At 43.2% G+C, this 20,386-nt stretch overlaps 1 protein-coding gene across 3 annotated transcripts in view; it reads left to right on the top strand.

Annotated features, from left to right (window-relative positions):
* ANO10 (anoctamin 10) overlaps nt 1-20,386 on the top strand; it is a 126,906-nt gene that overhangs the window by 68,797 nt on the left and 37,723 nt on the right. For all 3 annotated transcript variants that reach the window (XM_081970107.1, XM_081970106.1, XM_081970108.1), the window contains one exon: nt 7,605-7,721. In XM_081970107.1, coding sequence (XP_081826233.1) covers nt 7,605-7,721 — 117 coding nt within the window. The remainder of the gene's footprint in view (nt 1-7,604; nt 7,722-20,386) is intronic.

The raw sequence follows: 20,386 nt of genomic DNA, 5'->3' as shown, positions 1-20,386 counted from the left end.
CAACATCCACAGCATGGGCGGCTCAGGCCTCCTTACAAGGGATCTGTAGGGCAGCCACCTGGGCTACACCTAATGCCTTCATTAGGAACTATAAGATGGATTCATTTGCATCTGCAGAGGCGCGGCCTTTGATCGCAGGGTGCTGCAGTCGGTGGTTGGGGCTGATGCTTCATTGCCACAGTCTTAGACCCACCCTGGAACAGTTACTGCTTTGGTACGTCCCAGCCTGGATGCTGCCTCCACCACTAGGGAGAAAGGGCGTTTGTACTTACCTGAGACGCCTCTTCTCCTAGGGTGGAGGCAGCATCCAGCCCCTCCCTGTTTGGGGTTTGTTCCTGGGTCATGCCTTATTTGTTACTGTTTTTTTTATCTTGCTGTTACCTGTTGAATAAAGAAAAAAAGAATGTTGTCGTCTTGGTTCTAACACGATAAGGACGGATGGAGGAATTTATTGACATGGCAGACGGGTGCAACTGGATGTCCAGAGTACAGGTATATTACAACTATTGGCGATGATGCACGGGGTCTGGGGTTTTCTCTTCGTCAAAAGCTGGGTCTACCTAGCAACAGGGGCAGAGCTTAAAGATGTTACCAGACTCAGTCCTCAATATGATTGGATGAGGGTTAACCCAGCCTGGATGCTGCCTCCACCCTAGGAGAAGAAGCATCTCAGGTAAGTACCAACGCCCTTTTAATGTCCCAGTTCACACTAACTATTCATATGCTGGCTTGATTTTAAACAGTTTACTGGAAAATAGCAAGCAAGCATACATTAATGCAAGCAGATAACTGAGCAATCGCATACGTATCCTGGAATGCCTTATTTGAGAACCAGGCTGTTAAAGAGCTCAATGCAAAATAAAAAAACTGAAAATGGGTCCAGAGATACAGATACTATAATACAATAGTAGAGTTGGAAGGGACCTTGGAGGTCTTCTAGTCCAACCCCCTGCCTAGGCAGGAAATCCTATACCGTTTCAGACAAATAGCGATCCAACATCTTCTTAAAGACTTCCAGTGTTGGGGCCTTCACAACTTCTGGAGGCAAGCTGTTCCACTGATTAATTGTTCTAACTGTCAGGAAATTTCTCCTCAGTTCTAAGTTGCTTCTCTCCTTGATTAGTTTCCACCCATTGCTTCTTGTTCTACCCTCAGGTGCCTTGGAGAATAGTTTGACTCCCTCTTCTTTGTGGCAACCCTTGAAATATTGGAACAATGATACCATGTCTCCCCTAGTCCTTCTTTCTCTTAAGCTAAACATACCCAGTTCCTGCAACCGTTCTTCATATGTTTTAGTCTCCAGTCCCCTAATCATCTTTGTTGCTCTTCTCTGCACTCTTTCTAGAGTCTCCACATCTTTTTTACATCGTGACGACCAAAACTGAATGCAGTATTCCAAGTGTGGCCTTACCAAGGCATTATAAAGTGGTATTAACACTTCACGTGATCTTGATTCGATCCCTCTGTTGATGCAGCCTAGGACTGTGTTGGCTTTTTTGGCAGCTGCTGCACACTGCTGGCTCATATTTAAATGGTTGTCCACTAGGACTTCAAGATCCCTTTCACAGTTACTACTACTGAGCAAGGTACCACCTATTCTGTACCTGTGCATTCCATTTTTGTTGCCTAAATGTAGAACCTTACTCTTTTCACCATTGAATTTCATTTTATTAGATAGTGCCCAATGTTCAGGTTTGTCAAGATTCTTCTGTATCTTAAGCCTATCTTCTGGAGTGTTGGCTATTCCTGCCAGCTTGGTGTCATCTGCAAATTTGATGAGTTCCCCATTTATTCCCTCATCCAAATCATTGATGAAGATGTTGAAGAGTACTGGGCCTAAAACAGAGCCTTGGGGTACTCCACTGCATACTTCCCTCCATGTAGATGCAGTTCCATTGAGGACTACACGTTGAGTGTGGTTGGTCAGCCAGTTACGAATCCATCTGGTGGTGATGCTGTCTAACCCACTTTTTTCTACTTTATCTAGTAGTAGGTTATGGTCTACCTTATCAAAAGCCTTACTGAAGTCCAAGTAAACTATATCAACGGCATTCCTCTGGTCCACTAATTTTGTCACATTATCAAAGAATGCAATAAGATTAGTCTGGCATGATCTGTTTTTGACAAATCCATGTTGGCTTTTGGCTATTACTTTGTTTGCTTCTAGGTGTTCGCAAATTCGTTGCTTGATTATTTTTTCCAGAATCTTTCCTGGTATTGAGGTCAGGCTGATAGGTCTGTAGTTTCCTGGATCTAATTTTTTCCCTTTTTTGAAGATGGGAACCACATCAGCTCTTTTCCAGTCCTCTGGTAATTCCCCGGTGTTCCAGGATAACTGAAATATATAATTCAGTGGTTCTGAGATCTCGTCTGCTAGTTCCTTCAGAACCCTGGGGTGTAATCCATCCGGTCCTGGTGATTTGAACTCATCTAGGGTAGACAGGTGCTCACTTACCATTTTCTTCCCTATTTCAATTTGTGTTCCTAATCTGATTTTTGTGGTGCTGCTTTTGATAGGTTGGACTGTTTTATCCCTTTGTGTAAAGACAGATGCAAAACATGAGTTAAATAGTTCTGCTTTCTCCCTGTTGCTTGTCACCTTCTTGCCACTTTCTCCTAGCAATAGACCAATTGTTTCCTTAACTTTTTGTTTTTGTTTTTAACATGTTGGAAGAAGCTTTTTTTGTTAATTTTTACTTTTGTGGCAAGCCTTTCTTCATTGTGAGCCTTAGCTTTCCTCACTTCATCTTTACAGGCTCAGGCTATTTGCTGATATTCTGCCTTAGTTATGTCCCCCTCCTTCCACTTTTTATACTTACCTTTTTTGTCTTTCAGTTTGTCAGATAGTTCTTTATGCAGTCATGCTGGTTTCTTTTGGGAGCTGTTTTTTTTCTTCTTCATTGGTATTGTGCTAAACTGGGCTTTTGTAATCTCATTTTTCAAAATTTCCCAAGCTTCTTGAGTTGTTTTCCCCTTGAGGATTCTCATCCATGGAATTTTTCCCAAGCTCTCTCTAAGTTTATTGAAATTAGCTTTCTTAAAGTCCAAGACTAGTTTGACTTTGTTCTACTACTTGTGTTTGGATAATGTTGAATTCCAATATTGCAGGGCCGCCGATAACCGCCCTGCCGCCCTGTTTCGGGTGACCCGCTCTCTCTTATCACAGAGGACGCAGGAAGCCCCTTTACAGGGCAGAGCAGAGGAGTTTGGGGAATATCTGCAGGACAAAATCTCTCAGATCCGGAGCGGATGGGCCCCCTTCAGTGGACCAGAGGAGCCGCCATCAGTGAGTCTTGTGAGACCATTCTGGGAGGAGTTTGATTCTGTTGCCCCCGAGGATTTGGATAGGTTGCGTGGACGGCTGCGACCGACCACATGTTTAACGGACCCGTGTCCCTCCTGGTTGGTACTGGCATCCTGGGAAGTGACACGAGGCTGGCTACTGGGCTTGGTGAACGCCTCTTTGGGTGAGGGGTCCTTACCTGCCGCCTTGAAAGAGGCGGTGGTGAGGCCCTTACTCAAGAGGCCTTCCCTTGACCCGATGGAGCTAGCTAATTATCGTCCAGTCTCCAACCTTCCCTTTTTAGCGAAGGTTGTAGAGAATGTGGTGGCACAGCAGTTTCCACGGCACCTTGAGGAATCCGAATATCTAGACCAACGCCAGTCCGGCTTCCGGCCCGGACACAGCACGGAGACGGCCTTGGTCGCGTTGGTCGATGATCTCTGGAGGGCCAGAGATAGGGGTTGTTCCTCTATCCTGGTCCTATTAGATCTGTCAGCGGCTTTTGATACCATTGACAATGGTATCCTATTGCGCCGGCTGGGGGGGGATGGGAGTTGGAGGCACCGTTCTGCGGTGGTTCGGCTCCTACCTCTCCAACCGGACGCAATGTGTGTTGGCAGGGGGGCAGAGGTCGACCCTGAGGCCACTCACTTGTGGGGTGCCTCAGGGGTCGGTCCTCTCGCCCCTTCTGTTCAACGCATATGTGAAGCCGCTGGGGGAGATCATCCGTGGTTTTGGGGTGGAGTATCATCTGTACGCTGATGATACCCAGCTGTACATTTCCACCCCTGACCACCCCAACGAGGCTGTCGAAGTGATGACCCGGTGTTTGGAAGCCGTCGGGGTCTGGATGGGGGACAACAGACTCAAGCTCAACCCCTCCAAGACTGAGTGGCTGTGGCTACCGGCCCCCCGGTTCAGTCAGTTGATTCCATCACTGACCATAGGGGGCGAGCAATTGCCCCCTGTGGAACGGGCGCGCAATTTGGGCGTCCTCCTAGATGCCTGGCTGTCAATGGATGACCATGTGGCAGCCGTGGCAAGGGGGGCGTTCCACCAGGTTCGCCAATTGCGCCCCCTACTGGACCGGGATGCCCTACGCACGGTCACTCATGCACTGGTGACATCTCGGCTGGACTACTGCAATGCCCTCTACATGGGGCTTCCCTTGGGACGCGCTCGAAGACTGCAGCTAGTCCAGAACGCAGCCGCGCGGGCTATTATGGGGAGTACTAGGTACTCCCACGTAACACCGCTCCTGCGCGAGCTGCACTGGCTGCCTGTGGTCTTTCGGGTGCGTTTCAAGGTTTTAATTACCATCTTTAAAGCGCTCCATGGCTCAGGACCTAGTTACTTGCGGGATCGCATCCTACCACACACTTCCCTGCGGCCAATTCGCTCTCACAGGGAGGGACTCCTCCGGGTGCCGTCCACTAAGCAATGCCAACGGGCGGCGCCTAGGAGTAGAGCCTTCTCTGTGATGGGCCCAACCCTCTGGAATGACCTCCCCCCCGATATCAGAACCACCACCGACTTCCGCTCCTTTCGACAAAAACTGAAGACTCACCTGTTCCGTTTAGCCGGCTTGGCCCATTTATAGTCTTATTCTACCTCCTGGCAGATATTTTTAATTGGGTATTTTTTAGGGGTTATTTTAAATATTGTTCTTAACTGCTTTGCTTTATGTACAGTTTCTTATAGCCTCCTCTTTTAGGTACTGAGTATGTAATTATGTTTGTACTTTCTATTTATTTATGTGTTTTATCTGACTGTACACCGCCCCGAGTCCCTTTGGGGAGAGGGGGCGGTATAAAAGTCCAAATAAAGTAAAGTAAAGTAAAGTGCATGGTCACTTGCCCCCAGGGTTCCTATGGCTTCAACACCTTCTATCATTTCCTCTCTGTTAGTGAGAATTAAGTCCAATATGGCTGATCCCCTTGTTCCCTTCTCTACTTTTTGGAAAACAAAGTTGTCTGCTAGGTTTGTTAGGAACCTGTTGGATCTTCCACTTGGTGCAGAGTTTGTTTCCCAGTTGATGTCAGGGTAGTTAAAATCTCCCATTACTATTGTGGTGTGCTTCCTACATACCTCGGTTAGCTGACTAGCAAAAAGTTCATCTACTTCCTCTGCTTGGTTGGGTGGCCTGTCGTATAGACCTATGGCAATGTCATTTCCCCCACAACCTTTAATATTGACCCAAATGCATTCAAGATAGTTCTCATCATTGTTGTGCTCTATTTCTGTAGAGACATAGTTATTTCTTATATATAGTGCAACTCCACCTCCTCTTTTATTTGATCTATTTCTTTTAAATAATTTAAATCCTTCTAGCTGTATGTTCCATTTGTCGGTTTCATCCCACCAAGTTTCTGTAATGGCAATAATATCGTATCTGCCCTCTTTTACTTGAATTTCTAATTCGCCCTGTTTATTCCTCATACTCTGTGCATTGGTGTATAGACATTTGAGTCCATTTTGATTGACCTTGTGTTTACTGTCTACATAATCTGTGTTATGCCTGACTGCCCCTATTTTCTTGCCACTTGTGTGATTCATGCACATGGTATGGCAGTCAGTATTAAATGCTTGCTTTTGCTTGACAGCGGGAGTGATAATCTTACCCACACACACATCTATGTTACATGCACTTATAACCCTATGAATTTTAGTTTGCTGGGGACAGAAATGTTCTGTATCTATTAATTCTCTGTCCCCGCTCTTCAGTTTAAATGTTTATCAAGAAAATCTGTGAATTTAATGCCAAGTAACTCAGTCCCTTTCTTGGATGGGTGCAACCCATCTCTTTTGTACATTTTTTCATTGGACCAGCTACAGGCATCATGACTAATAAAACCAAAGCCTTCCCTTTTACACCACTCCTTTAGCCAAACATTAAACTCTGCTACACGCTGGCCCTTCCCTTTCTGTTCCTTATATACAGGTAAAACCTCTGAAAAGATAAGCCTACAACCTATACTATTAAGTTCATACCCCAAGTTCTGGAAATCATTCTGCACAGAAAGTACATCTTTCTGGGATAGATCATTAGTGCCAAGATGTATAATAGCATCAACGTCACAGTCCTTACTTGCATTCTTGACTATCTTAAGTTTGAGTTACAACCATAGTGAAGTCTATTCATTACAGTTGGAAGTCAGGATGGCTGTTAAGTAAAGCATGGGCTTCCTCGGGAGAAGAGACCCTGTTATTTTGTTTCCTGTAGACTTTTAAAATGTTTAAATTCAGTCCTAATAAACCTTATTGCAGGGAGGTATGTGGTTTTGTATTTTCTCTTATTCTAATATGAATTAGAATAGGATTTCATCCAGTTATCAGGAAACATTAGAATTAAAAACAAATAATGGTAGTGGAGAGACTTCTGAGAATTACAAAGTGTTCTATAGCCTTACATTCATTCTTTTAGGTGCTGTAGCAGAGATTTGGATGGACCTGAATCTTTCCCTGGTTCTCTGCTCAGGCCTGGGGCTGAGAGTATGAAAGAACCCCATTCTATTGATTGTGATGCTTTCTTGGCTACTATGAATATTAATGTTTGTAATTGTTTTTATTTAATAATTTACCATCTAGTGTCATTTGTTTTGATGATAGCTGTACAAATTAATTAAAATGTATTTTTATACTGTAATTATTAATAATATTTCCTTAGTATCATTACATCATATTTATCTTATTGTAGCTTTATATTCTGATAATAGTAAGGGAATTGAAAGCTCAAAATCCATGACATACGTGAATTGTGTTTCATGCAACTTGAACCCACAAGCCACAACGCCAGATTTTTAGAATTTGATTTTGAATGCATACTGTAAAAGTTTTCTGCTTTTAAAACTATAATTGTACAATAGTTATTTGGGATTATTTGCCCTTATGTGAAACTTTGCTATCATCACAGCCTATTTGAGCATTTTTATTATTTATTAATAAATAATTGTATTATTTCAGAGATAAATATTCACAAAGATAGCTGGGTAACCTTGGGCTACTCACTTTCTCTCAGGAGAAAGGGGCAAACCACTTCTGTAAAAGCACTACCAAGGAAACTGTAAGGACTTGTCCAAGCAGTCTCCAACTGAACAGACAAATTGAATAGAAGAAAATAATTATTATTATTATATAGGCTTCTGTGTGAATATCAAGAGGAATCTGCCATAGAGATTTTTTTCTTCTTTCTACGAGTATCCCAGAAACATAGTTCTTCAAATTATTATTATTAGCTGTTGAACTAAAGAGAGAATATTTCAGAACCAAGATATTAAGATCTCATCCCTGAATACTATTTTATTCATCTACTTTTTTTCAGCATTTAGCCCTAGCAGTGAAGTTCCTTATGTCCTATGTGATTGCTGACAAACCCCAAGATATTCAGATAAAATTGGCAAGACTAGAATTTGAATCTTTGGAAGCACTGAAGCAACAGGTAAGGACTCTGATACCGGCAAGACAAATGCAGAAAACTATATTGTTTTTAATTTGAGATTCTCATATATTGTTTTTCTTAATTAATTAAATTATGTGACAATTACCCATTGGTAATGCTGTTCAATTTTTAATTTTTAAATAATAATCTTAATCTATAATGTATATCTGTGTACATGTCTGTAGGTGTACATGTATATGTTCCCACAATAATCCTCATATAACATTAATAAGCAACATTAAGAGGTTTAATGTTAATTAATAGGAGCTGTGGTGGTGCAGCGGTTAGAATGCAGTATTACAGGCTGACTGCCCACAGCCAGGAGTTGAATCCTGACCGGCTCAAGGTTGATTCAGCTTTCCATCCTTCCGAGGTCGGTAAACTCAGGATCCAAATTGTTGGGGTCAATATGCTGACTCTGTAAATCACTCAGTAAAGCACTATGGAGTGTTATATAAGTCTAAATACTATTCTTATTGCTAATGACATTTGGCATTTGGCAAAGATATTCTTAACAGGTCAAAAGTAGTATGGCATTTTCCATATAAAGATTCATTCAATAAAAATTGCATTTGATGCCACAATCTTTCCCATTAACTTTTTTTTATATGTCCCATTGATTTTTTTAGCTATTTTTATTAAATATTTATTGTGGCACTGTCATGTATGCCACCACTGTAACAGTATGGCTAATCCAACAAAATCTTCATTATGTAGGACAAAAGAATATCATAAACATCTAATACAATACTCACATTTCTTCCATTTTAGCTCTCACCTTCAGTATGATCAGTTATGTTGCAGAAAAAATGTTATTGTATGGCAAATATTAAGATTCTATTTGAACTACATCTATGCAGTGTGTGGTATGTCAATGTCTTCCCAAAATACACAATCCAAGTAAAGCTTGAATCTAATGTGCTGAAGTTGAATTTTGCTTCTCTCATATGAGTTAGCTAGAAGAAAAAGTAATTAGCCAGTAGTTTACATACCATACAAAAATGATTCCTTTTATTCTGTGTGAATGTATGTATTCATTGAGGATAAATGCAGATGATAGATAGGTAGATAGGTAGAGATAGACATGTATATATACACACACACACAATTATACAAGAGACATACAAACCTGCCCCAATTAAACCTTAATTGTTAAACACAAATAGTTTTAATACATTTTAAACTGCAGTAATCTTCACTACTTTTTCTTTTATATGAATCATTCCCTCATAATTACAAACTTTTTATTTTTATCCCTTCTCATAATCCAGAGATCAGCAATATTGAATTTATGGACACTATGTCAGACATGTTCCTTGTGAATGATAACTCCCAAATTAAAAATGATCTTTGTTGCTTTTCTCTACACTCTTTCTAGAGTCTCAACATCTTTATTATATCATGGCGATCAAAACTGGATGCAATATTACAAGTATGGGCTTACAAAGGCATTATAACATGGTACTAACACTCCACAAATCAAATAGCAATGATTGAAATGCTAAATTGCATACAGTTTCATATTCTCGTCTAAATTATTGTGATTACTTTGGGCAAGAACACCAAATGTTCATGAGAGGGTGATATTCTAAGAATTAGACTATTCTTAGATTATTAAATATTAAAAATATTTTTATGTTGACATTTTAAATAAAATGCACTACCTCTTTCAGATTCTTTAACCTTAAAGGGAAAAAACTTTTCTAACCCTCTATTTTAAAACTCTAAATTATTCTTTGAAAATATTTCTAAAATCAAAACATTTTAGCACATCCTTTCTTAACTTCCTCTTAACATATATACTTTCATATTCTCTTTAATATTATTTTACAAACTTTAGGAATTATATATAAAGCATTATATATATAAAGGTAAAAAAGAAAAGACCCATTTCCAAACCAAATTTTATAAACACAAAACTACATTAGAGCTTTCCTTCAATTACGTATATCAGAACAGTAAAAATCCATCCTAACTACAATAAGGTCATTAAATTTAAGCCACTCTCTTCCGCTTGTCCTCATAAAATAAAATCTTTTTCTTCTCTGGAATGTCTATTAAATAAATATAAAATTCTATTTTTTCAAAAGATTGAACTTTCTCAAACTTGTTAGTATCCATAAAGAAAAATTCACAAACTTGTTCTCTTGAGAGTTGTAGATTTACTTGGAACTTTACTTTCACTTGCACTGGAAGGCTTGTATTTAAACCATCATCATAATAAAGATAATAATAATCATAATAAAGATGAGTCCTTTACACCATCAGATACTTGTGATACTTGCCTCAGTGGTTTGGTAACTGTTTTACACATACATCCCTCACAATTTGTAAATATTTAAGTACCTCTTGCCAGCAGTTGCCAGACATTAATGTTGCGTTATTTTGAGGGGACAGCATATTTACACTGTTATACAAGCTGTATACTCACTACTTTACATTGTAGCCAAGTGTCATTTCTTCAGTGTTGTCACATGAAAAGATATACTTAAATATTTGCAAGACATGAGGGGGTGTACTTCTGTGATATACTGTATTTGCATCTCTGAATTACTCATCTTTCTTCCAATTACTTGAGTGGTTTGCTACTCTTTCTCTTCTTTTATAACATCTTTAGAACATGATTGAACTATAAAGTGAATTGTTTTATTTCAATATTTCTCAACTACCTCTTTGGCAATATGATAGAGTCCGCAAACCTCCACCTTCCCTGCGCAGGATTGCAAGGCTGGAGGCCTCCGCCACCTCTGCTCACAAACCCCCATCCCAGCTGAGCTGACTCAATGTTCAGGGAAGACAGGGTTTTGGGGGAATCTCCCCTCCATCTGTCTGTCCTGTTGCAGAACCGCCACAGAGCTCACATCTGCCAAAGCCACTTGGCAGGGGAGGAGTAGAGCCACGCTGTAAAACACAACAAAGAACATACCGCCCGACCGCCCTTCACTCCTCCTGACTAGGTACATATCACTGAACTAGGGAGGAATGTAGCCCCTCCCGCCATTCTACTGAAAAGATACGTTCAGGTAAGGACCAACATTCTTTTTCCAGTAGAGATGGCAGGAGAAGCTACAGCAGGGACGTACCCAAGCTAGGTCCCAGAGAGGGAATTAAGACCTTGGGGAAAAATATCCAGACGATAGGCCAGATAAAGGAAGTTGGGGACGCCCAGGTGGCCGCCTGGCAAATGTCCTCAAATGGGGCTCTGCTGGCCCACGCCGCCATAGTGGCGGCGCTCCGCATGGAATGGGCCATAATCCCTGAAAGAGAATGACCTAAGGCTGCATAGGCGGCGATGATGGCCTGCCTTAACCACCTGCCAATTGTGGCAGAGGAGAGGAACCGGGTTGGAAGGAAACAAAAAGAGCCTCTGATCGATAGAGACCTGCTGCTCACCTTAGATAAATGCGCAACACGCGGCAGATGTCTAGCTGATGCCAAAGGCGTTCCTTCTCGTGAGAGGGACCTGGGAAAAAATTAGAGAGAATGACTTCCTGCGCTCTATGGAAGAGGGAATTGACCTTCGGGAGGAGGGCTGGGTCCAGATGAAGGACCACCCTATCCTAATGGAATCAGCAGTGGTCATCCTTAGATGACAGAGCTCCCAGCTCAGAAATCTGCCTCGCGATATGACGGCGACAAGGAACGCTACCTTTAGGGATAGAAATCTCAAGTGTACTGTTCTCAGCGGTTCAAACGGAGCCCCTGTTAGAGCACTGAGTACTAAGGGTAGGTCCCATGTGGGGAACCGATGAACTGGGGGTGGGCGGAAGTTAGCTGTGCCCTTTAGGAATCTCTTGACCAGGGGAAGCTGAGATAAAGGGAAATGGTCATCCCAGCCAAGACCGAGGACAGGACCGCTACTTGGCAGTGCAGAGTACTATGGGCCAGGCCCTCGTCCAAACCCTTCTGCAGAAAGTCGAGGACCTGGGCTACTGAAGCCTCTGTTGGAGAGATGTCAAGCGTCCTGCACCAATTGACGAACACCGATCATGTGGAATTATAAATCTGAGTGGTCGATGGCCTTCGGGATGCCTCGATAGTCATTATGACCTTGGCTGACAGGTGTGGGTCCTTCAGGAGGCACCGCTCAAGTGCCAGGCGGTCAAGTGGAGCTACTGGGGCTCTGGATGGATTAGGACCCCCTGGCACAAGGTGATCTCCTCCTGAGGAATCCTCCATGGGAGAGAGATGGACAGCTGGACAAGGTCCATGAATCAAGGCCACCTGGGCCAATATGGTGCTAGCAGGATGATGTGTGCCTCTCTACCACTACCTTTCTTAGGGTCCCCAGGATTAGTGGGAGAGAGGGAAAGGCATAGAGTAGGCCTGGTGGCCATCTGCTCCTGAGGGTGTCTGACCTTTCTGCATTCCGGGCCAGAAAGCAGGAGAAGAACTGCGGCAGTTGTGTGTCTGCCAGGCTCATGAACAAGTCCACCAGTGATGTGCCAAAGCGATGACAAATTCTTTGGAACAGCTCAGGTTGCAGTTGCCACTTGCCGTGGTTGACTGTTGCGCAGCTCAGCCAATCTGCCTGATGGTTGGCCGTGCCCGAGATGTGATCTGATGTTATTGACGCCAGGTGCCTCTCCGCCCAGGAGCCAAGCTTCAAAGCCTCCAGCCAGAGACACTTGGAGTGCGTGCCTCCCTGACGATTTATGTGGGCCTCCGTGGCTACATTGTCTTTCAGGAGGAGCACGTGACAGTCGACAATCGAGTCTCAGAAGTGTAGGAGGGCCAGGCAAGCTGCCTACCCCGAACCACCCCAACGAGGCCATCGAAGTGATGTCCCGGTGTGTGGAAGCCGTACGGATCTGGATGGATGACAACCGACTCAAGCTCAACCCCTCCAAGACGGAGTGGCTGTGGGTACCAGCTCCCCGGTTCAGCCAATTAATTCCATCATTGGCCATTGGGGGCATTCAACTTGCCCCCGTGGAGCGGGCGCGCAATTTGGGCGTCCTCCTGGATGCCCGGCTGTCCATGGATGACCATGTGACAGCCGTGGCAAGGGGGGCATTCCACCAGGTTCGCCTGGTGCGCCAATTGCGCCCCCTACTGGACCGGGACGCCTTACGTACAGTCACTCATGCGCTGGTGACGTCTCGCTTGGACTACTGTAACGCTCTCTACATGGGGCTTCCCTTGAAATGCACCCGGAGGCTACAGTTGGTCCAGAACGCAGCCGCGCGGGTAATTATGGGGAGTACTAGGTACTCCCATGTGACACCATTCCTGCGCGAGCTGCACTGGCTTCCTGTGGTCTATCGGGTGCGTTTCAAGGTTTTGATAACTATCTTTAAAGTGCTCCATGGCTCAGGACCTAGTTACTTGCGGGATCGTATTCTGCCCCATACATCCCTGCGACCAATTCGCTCGCACAGAGAGGGCCTCCTCCAGGTGCCGTCCACTAGACAGTGTTGCGGGGCGGCGCCTAGGAGTAGAGCCTTCTCTGTGGCGGGCCCAGCCCTGTGGAATGACCTCCCTCCGGATATTAGGAATACCTCTGACCTCCGCTCCTTTCGTATTAAGCTTAAGACCCACCTATTCCAAGCAGCTGGCCTGGCTCAACTTTGATCTAACCATATTGCTCCTGACGGGTTTTTAACTGGGTATTTTAATTATATTTAATTATCTAGGGGTTTTTAAATACTGTATTTTAATTGTTTTTATTTATCACCCGACCTCCTCCTTGTGTGTGTCTCGGTATATGTCTCTGTTATATGTTTGTTTTGTCCACATATTTATTTCATATGTTTCATTGTACGCCCCCCCCAAGTCCTTCAGGAGAGGGTGCGGCTAAGAAATAAATATATTATTATTATTATTATTATTATTACAGCTCCAGCCAGTTGATGTTGTGGCACAGGTCTGAGATGGTCCAACGACCCTGCACCAGCTTGGAGTTCATCAGGGTCCCCCAACCGCATAAGCTCACTTCTGCGCTGTAGGGCTGGAGACAGCCACCACCGTAGGGATAGACGAAGTCCCGGTGACAGGGGAATGGTCCTTAAGGAGTTGTTCATGCATTGTCATTGATAGGGAATGAGAACCCACTATAAAGTTCAGGAATGAAGATGGGCCCAGGGCACTATCCCTATACATGACACCATCTGGCCCAACAAACAGGCCAAGGTCAGGATGGAAGCTCAGCCTTGCGTGTACTTGGCAGAGCTGAACCAATCCCGCAACTGAGTCTATTATCGTCCCCAGGTGGAGGATTTTTGTCGTGGGCAGGAGATGATCTTTGGGGAAGTTGACAGAAAACCCCAAGGACTGTAAGGCCGGGATGGTCAGAGATAAGTTGTAGACTGCTTGCGTGTGCGATTGGTCCTGAACTAGCACATTGTCAAGATAACATTGGAGTCTCACAGGAGTGGCTCGTAGGTGAGCCACCAGTGCTGCCAAGACCTTTGTGAACATGTGTGGAGCTGAAGCAAGCCCAAAGGGGAGGGCCGGTACTGGAAGTGTCGTCCATTGTGAGAGAATTGGAGATATCTGCGATGGGCTGGCAGTATCAGGATGTGTAGCTAGCTTCCATTAAGTCTACGGACACCAAATAATCCCCCCGCAGGATCCCCAGGAGAATGGACCCGAGGGAGGACATCTTGAAGCGCCTGTATATCAGGTAAGAGTTGAGGCACTTCAGGTCCAGAATTGCCCTCTTCAGGATCATGAACAGTTTGGAGTAATGGCCCAATCCATGTCCCACCATCGGGACCGATTCTGCCGCCTGAATGTAGATGTTGAATGGCCAAATCCATCAGACGGTACTGGGATGGGGAAAAGGTCCTGAAGAGCATCGGTGGGGGAGAGAAATTCCAGACGCAGGCTGTTCCTGACAGTGGACCTGACCCAGGCATCCGAGGTTATCTGGTCCCACTGATCCACAAACTGTTCCAGACAGCTGCCTATGGGAAGACTCGGGTTGGAGTCATTTCCCTTTGCAGAAGGGGTGACCGCCTCCCCCACAAAATGGCCATCTAGACTGTCCCTGGTATTTCCCTCTGTCCTGGTAGAACGGGTGCTGACTGCCTATCAGACCTATATGGGAAATACCTCTGTTGATGGTAGTCTGGTTTTCAGGTGCCCTTTATTCGGTATCTTTATTCTCAATGAGAATAGAGATTCACCAAAGAGATTAGTGTCCAAGTACGGGGCTGCTGCCAGGTTCCATTTGGACTTCTTGTCCATCTGCCAACTACGGAGCCAAAGAAAATGCCTGGAAGTCACTAAGATGGACAAGGGCCGGGAACCGAATTTAAGAGTCCAGGGTATCATCCGCGTAAACTGTGTGGCAGAGATTATTTTAGTGAGCTCTTAGTAAAGACGCTCATCCTGGACCGGGCGGAAGTGTTAAAAGTTCTTACACAAGGTAAGTTCCGCACGCTTGTCCTCTGGCTTCAACTTATTGGCTTCATCCCCTGACACCACTATGGAAGAATTGGCCAGCACTGCAATTAGAGCATCCACCGTGGGCAACTGGAGAGCCTGTGAGAAAGCCTGCTCCATATTATAGAAGTGGCAATCATTGCTCCCAGGATTGGGCAAGGTAGAAGGATGGGCCCACTGCTTTTTGACCAGCTTAAGAAACAATGGTGGAGCAGGAACTTCCTCCTTTTCCATGATGGTGTTTGTGAACATGGCCAGGTTCGGGTCCTTAGGATGGGACAATGGGGGAGCCCCTGTCCCTATCTTACTGGTCTTTTTCGCCTTATGTAGAAGTGTTTTAAACATAAGAGGCGAAAATAGACCAGGAAAGGCCAGGGGATCAGGAGGGACTGTGTCCTTGTCCTCAGAAAACCCCATATCCTGGTGTGTGTCCTTTCCTAGAATCGAATCCTCGCTAACCACCGAAGGAGAAGGTGGCCTAGTGCGATCATGTCTACGGGAAGAAGATGGGGACCTGCGACGTTGGTAGTCAGTGCAGGTCCTCCCCTCTCCTTGGGATGTGCGCTTCTGTTGGGAGAGGCCTGATGCAATGCCCTTCGTAATAGCGGAAATGAGCCTCTTAATGCTCTCAGGCAGAAGCTCCAGGTCCTCTTTAGAAGGCCCAGCCCCTGTGGGCCCCTGAGGGGCCAGGCTGGGGCCAGGCTGGGGAAATCCTGAGAGCCACCCTCCAATGAGTCTATTCCATCCCTCATGTAGGCGTCAGAGATGGGTGGGGAAGGGGACACCACCTGCCTAGGTGGTGAGATTGAGGGAGAGGAGGGACTAAAGCCCTTAGGAGGAGAGCCAGACTGGGGAGAGTCGGGCCAAACTGGAGATCTTGACCTGCTAGTGGAATTGGGTATAGTGGTCTGGGCCTGCTTCTCTGCCCTGGCAATTTGTTTTCCCAAGGCCCGTTGTCTTCTGAGCTCTTCCCTAATGGTGCCTCTGGAGGGATATTGGTCAGCAGTAGGTTTGGAGGCTGCTGTCCTGGTTCTGGGCCTGCCATGCCCCCCCCACTTCGCTAGTGGTCTCCATAGGGGCCTGCACTGGATCTGGCCCTGTAGTAGTCATGCCAGACACTCATGTGTGCCACGCAGTACTAGAAGGCTGTGGAAAGAAAGCCTGCTGGTCTTTGGCCTTAGGGAGCCAAAGAGACTGCAATCAACGCTCAGAACCTGCTGGCCTCGATTACTGGCCGCGATGCAGGCCCGTAGTTGCACCCATGAGGTCGCCAAAAATGGCCACCGGAGACTCCGCCAATAGCGCTGCGCCGCGTGGCGACAGTTAGCCGCTCCGACACTAATCTTGTTTTTCAAGCCACGGCTCATCTTCCAATGCCGCGGCTCATCTTTCCCAGCCGTGGCGCGCCCTTGTGTCTATGAGCTGCGGCTCGCTTCATTTTGTCCGGAGCAATAAGCCACGGCGAGCTTGTTGGAGCCGCGGTGCGGCTGTTGATGTTTGGAGTGCTTGCAGTCGCTCCTTTGTGCCTCTCCGATGCTGTCACCCCCGCACACTCGGGGACCAGACAGGGCTCCTCAAAGGCCCAGAGGTGGTAGAAGGGCGCAGAAATAATCTCCTACCTCCTTATGAGACAATAAGCATGGTCTTTGTGGCCTGCAGTACAGCAATTTGGAATTTGAAATAGCCAATTAATCGAATAATTTAATTTAATGCAGAAATAATACAATTTCCTCTAATGGAGCCAAAACCAGTGCTTGGACCAAAGAGAGAGAGGGATGGGGGAGTTGATCCCATACAAATAGTGCTCAGTTAACTGTCCTTAAGTAAGATATCATATAACCTAAACATGCCATAAGACCTCACTTTTGCCACTGTCACTAAGCAAAACATCATATAACTGCATTGCAATTTACATTTTTGCGACTAGCTTCTCTGTTGACTCTGCTTGTTGGAAATTGATTATGAATTACATATATTACATGCAGCTGCAACCATTATAAATACTTGCAGGTTGCAAATCATCCAAATTTTGGTCATAGGACACTGGAGTTTCTGTAATGTTTGTAAGTGGTGGTGGGGGGACTGATTAAAAGATAATTTTTCAGCACCATTTTAATTTTAAATGGTCACTAAACAAGGTAGTCAATTAAGCGAAGCCTACCTGTACACATACACTCAATTGATTTTGTTTTGATTTGTAGCATGTTATTTAAAGAATAGAATGTTTGGGTGTTAAATTGTTCCTTGTTAAGATTTAATAAGAAATAATGAATAGAAGGCATATGAAGGATATTTACTCAGCAATGGTTTGGCGTAAGCTATCTTACTCCACAATATTAAAGTGAAAGATCCTAAGAGATTTTATAATTCTTTTTATAAAATTATGAGAAGGTAAAATAGGAAGAGGCATAATGGGAATAGATGTATTCCCATCTGTTTTTTTCTGTATAAAAATGAACTATTATCCTTTTTACTTCTGTTATTGCGTGCTATATTATTATATTGTCATTCTGCTTATGTTGAATCATCCCATTGGTGTCAACATTATTTTCACTCATCATGTAGATTGCACTAATCTTTCTTAACAGCTGTCTGACCCAGACTATTATCTATGCCTGAGAGACGAATAAAGTAGCTGAGAATAATAATGGCCAAGGTCATTTGGAAAGTTCTAAGGCTATTAATAAGCTCTTTATCATTTAAAATGATAAATATTGTGAAAATAATGTTGTTAAAGAACAAACAACTCTCCAGTGCAGTTGTAACTTGTTTTTAATGCTTGCTTATTAATATAGTACATTACATTTGCAACATGTACAATTATTTGTGTTAAATAAACAACCAACATTGATCAGGATTTTATATTGCTTCTTTTTTGATGGAAGGAGAGAGATCCTGCATCGAAAGAAATACTTGCTGTAATTTGTATTGCAAAACTAATAATTAAAATCTGATTTTAAAGAGATGAAGTAATTTGTTGAAGCATGCTTAATCAGGGATGACATTCATTTTTCCCCCTACCAGTTCTGTGGGCATGGCTTGCTGCGGGGGGGGGGGGGGGAGTTATGTGACTGAGTGGGTGTGGCCAACTGGATTTCACTCATGGCAAATTATTTCAGACTTAAAAGCAAGAGTTCCAGTTGATAGATGTATGACATTCACTTCATCCCCTCATTAGGAATTACTGTACTTAACTTACAACTAGTCATTTAAGTTATGATAGCCTATGAGCAGTTGTCAAGTACCCAATTATTCTGTGATTGCCATTTGCTTTTTTTTTTCTGCTGGCTTCCCCACAAAATCAGTGAAGAAATTGGCAGGGAAGTCTGCAAGTGGAGTGGACAAAAAGGAGTTAAAATCCTTCATGGGCTGCAGGAATGGAGTTGAATTTCAATTCGGCTCTTGTCCTAGCAAAGAGGGAAAATCGCTGATGGGCTACAGAGCTCAAATTCTGAAGATTTCAGTTCTGTTCCAGTAGTCCCATGAAGATTTACCTACCATCCTTGAATGGGAGTTGAAATCCTTTATGGGTTTGCAGGAAATCCTTCAGTAGGCAGCTCTTTTGCTCTGTCTCCTTAACAACCTCTGAGCTCTCTTAACAACTGCAAGTGGGAATGTCAGGATTTTCACTGAATAGTTTAAAATTAAAATGTTGGAAGTCTGCTGAAAGGTTTTGAAAGTTTGGTAGCACATCTTTCAAGGAACAAAATAAGCAGAGTTTAATTTCTGAAATAGTTTTTGAGAATGAACAGACTGTTTTTTATTCTCTTGCTATTAATCAGTTCTTTTTTATGTCTGTTTATAATTTGGTAGAGAATTTGGACTCTCGCGAGACTAATCACTTGCTGAGTCAAATGGACACTGAATTGTTGTTAGATAATATTGACATGTTGAAAGCACCTGTCATTCCAGTAACTATTAAGATTCTATTCAGTCATTGCAAAATGGAAAAGTTCCTGGTGCAGATATTTTTCAGGGGAATGCTATTGGAAATTTACAGGTCTGTGGGTTCTTATACGTTTGAAGGTATAATGCATTTTTAAAGATGGTAAATGGTCATCATCATTCCATGACACACATATAGGTTTGATTTTAAAACTTAGGCAAGGATCATAATTCTAGTTCTTATTATAGACCTATTCCATAGATTTTACCTGTCATGCTGGGTAGACTCTTGCAGAATGTCTTATCAGATAAAACTCATCCCCACCAGATTGGGTTTATCAAAAACCGTTAGGCATCAAGTAATTTATTGACATTAATTGATATAATGGATATAGCCAAGGATAGAATTGACTCTGGAATATTAATGCATCAGATGCAGAAAACAATTTGGTTTTTAAAGCAGATGGTGATTAGATAGGGCTCTCCACAAAGTTTGTCCAGTTGATTGACATTTATTAAATGTCAAATAATTTCAGGTTCTTTTTAATTTCAATGTGGAATATGAGAAGGATTTTCTTCTTGCTATTTAATATGACTTTCGAACATTTGGCCACCGTAAGAAGACAATATTTAACTATTATGGTTTACATTAGCAGGGTATAAAATTTTGTGTATACTGATGACATTTTGGTAATTTTTCCTATTAATATTTTATTAAGATAAAATAAGATACAAAATACAAAAGAAAATAGGAAAGAGGGGAGGAAGGAGGGGAAAAAGAGTGAGGAAAAATTAGGAAAGAAGAAAAAGTATTGACTTTTGACTCTCTCTGTTGCAGTAAAATAAGGCACTAATATCAAATCATAACTTTTTGCTTTTTTAATAATATAATATTTTAATAATATAAACTAGCCATTTCTATCAGGATCCATCAGTCTAATCAGTAAAACCCAAAATCAAAGTTTCATTCTTTTCCACTTTCTTTTCCACAAAGTTCAGAAGTGGTCTCCATGTGGAAACAAAAGTATTCTTTTCTTTAATAAAAAGAGTCAGTTTTGCCATTTCAACCAACTTCATCAGCTTCTGCAACCATTCGTCCTTGGTAGGAATTGAAGTGTCCTTCCATTTTTATGCATACAATAGTCTTGCTGCTGTCAACATTATCCAAATCTTTTTCCACTAGGCCCAAAAGGAAAATTTCTGGTTTCATCCTTACCTTCATTTTCAAATTTTTCTCTATTAAAATTTGAATCATACTCCATTTTTTTTTGCTTTCTTACATGTCCACCATAAATGATAAAAAGTCCCTTCTCTACTTTTACAATTCCAACATTCATTTGACATACCTTTATACTTCTTAGATAATTTTAGTATAAAATACCAGCGATACA

Source organism: Natrix helvetica (assembly GCF_964273705.1).
Source record: "Natrix helvetica genome assembly, chromosome: Z".
In the NCBI taxonomy this organism is placed as follows: Eukaryota; Metazoa; Chordata; class Lepidosauria; order Squamata; family Natricidae; genus Natrix; species Natrix helvetica.
This window is presented reverse-complemented; position numbering and strand designations above follow the sequence as displayed.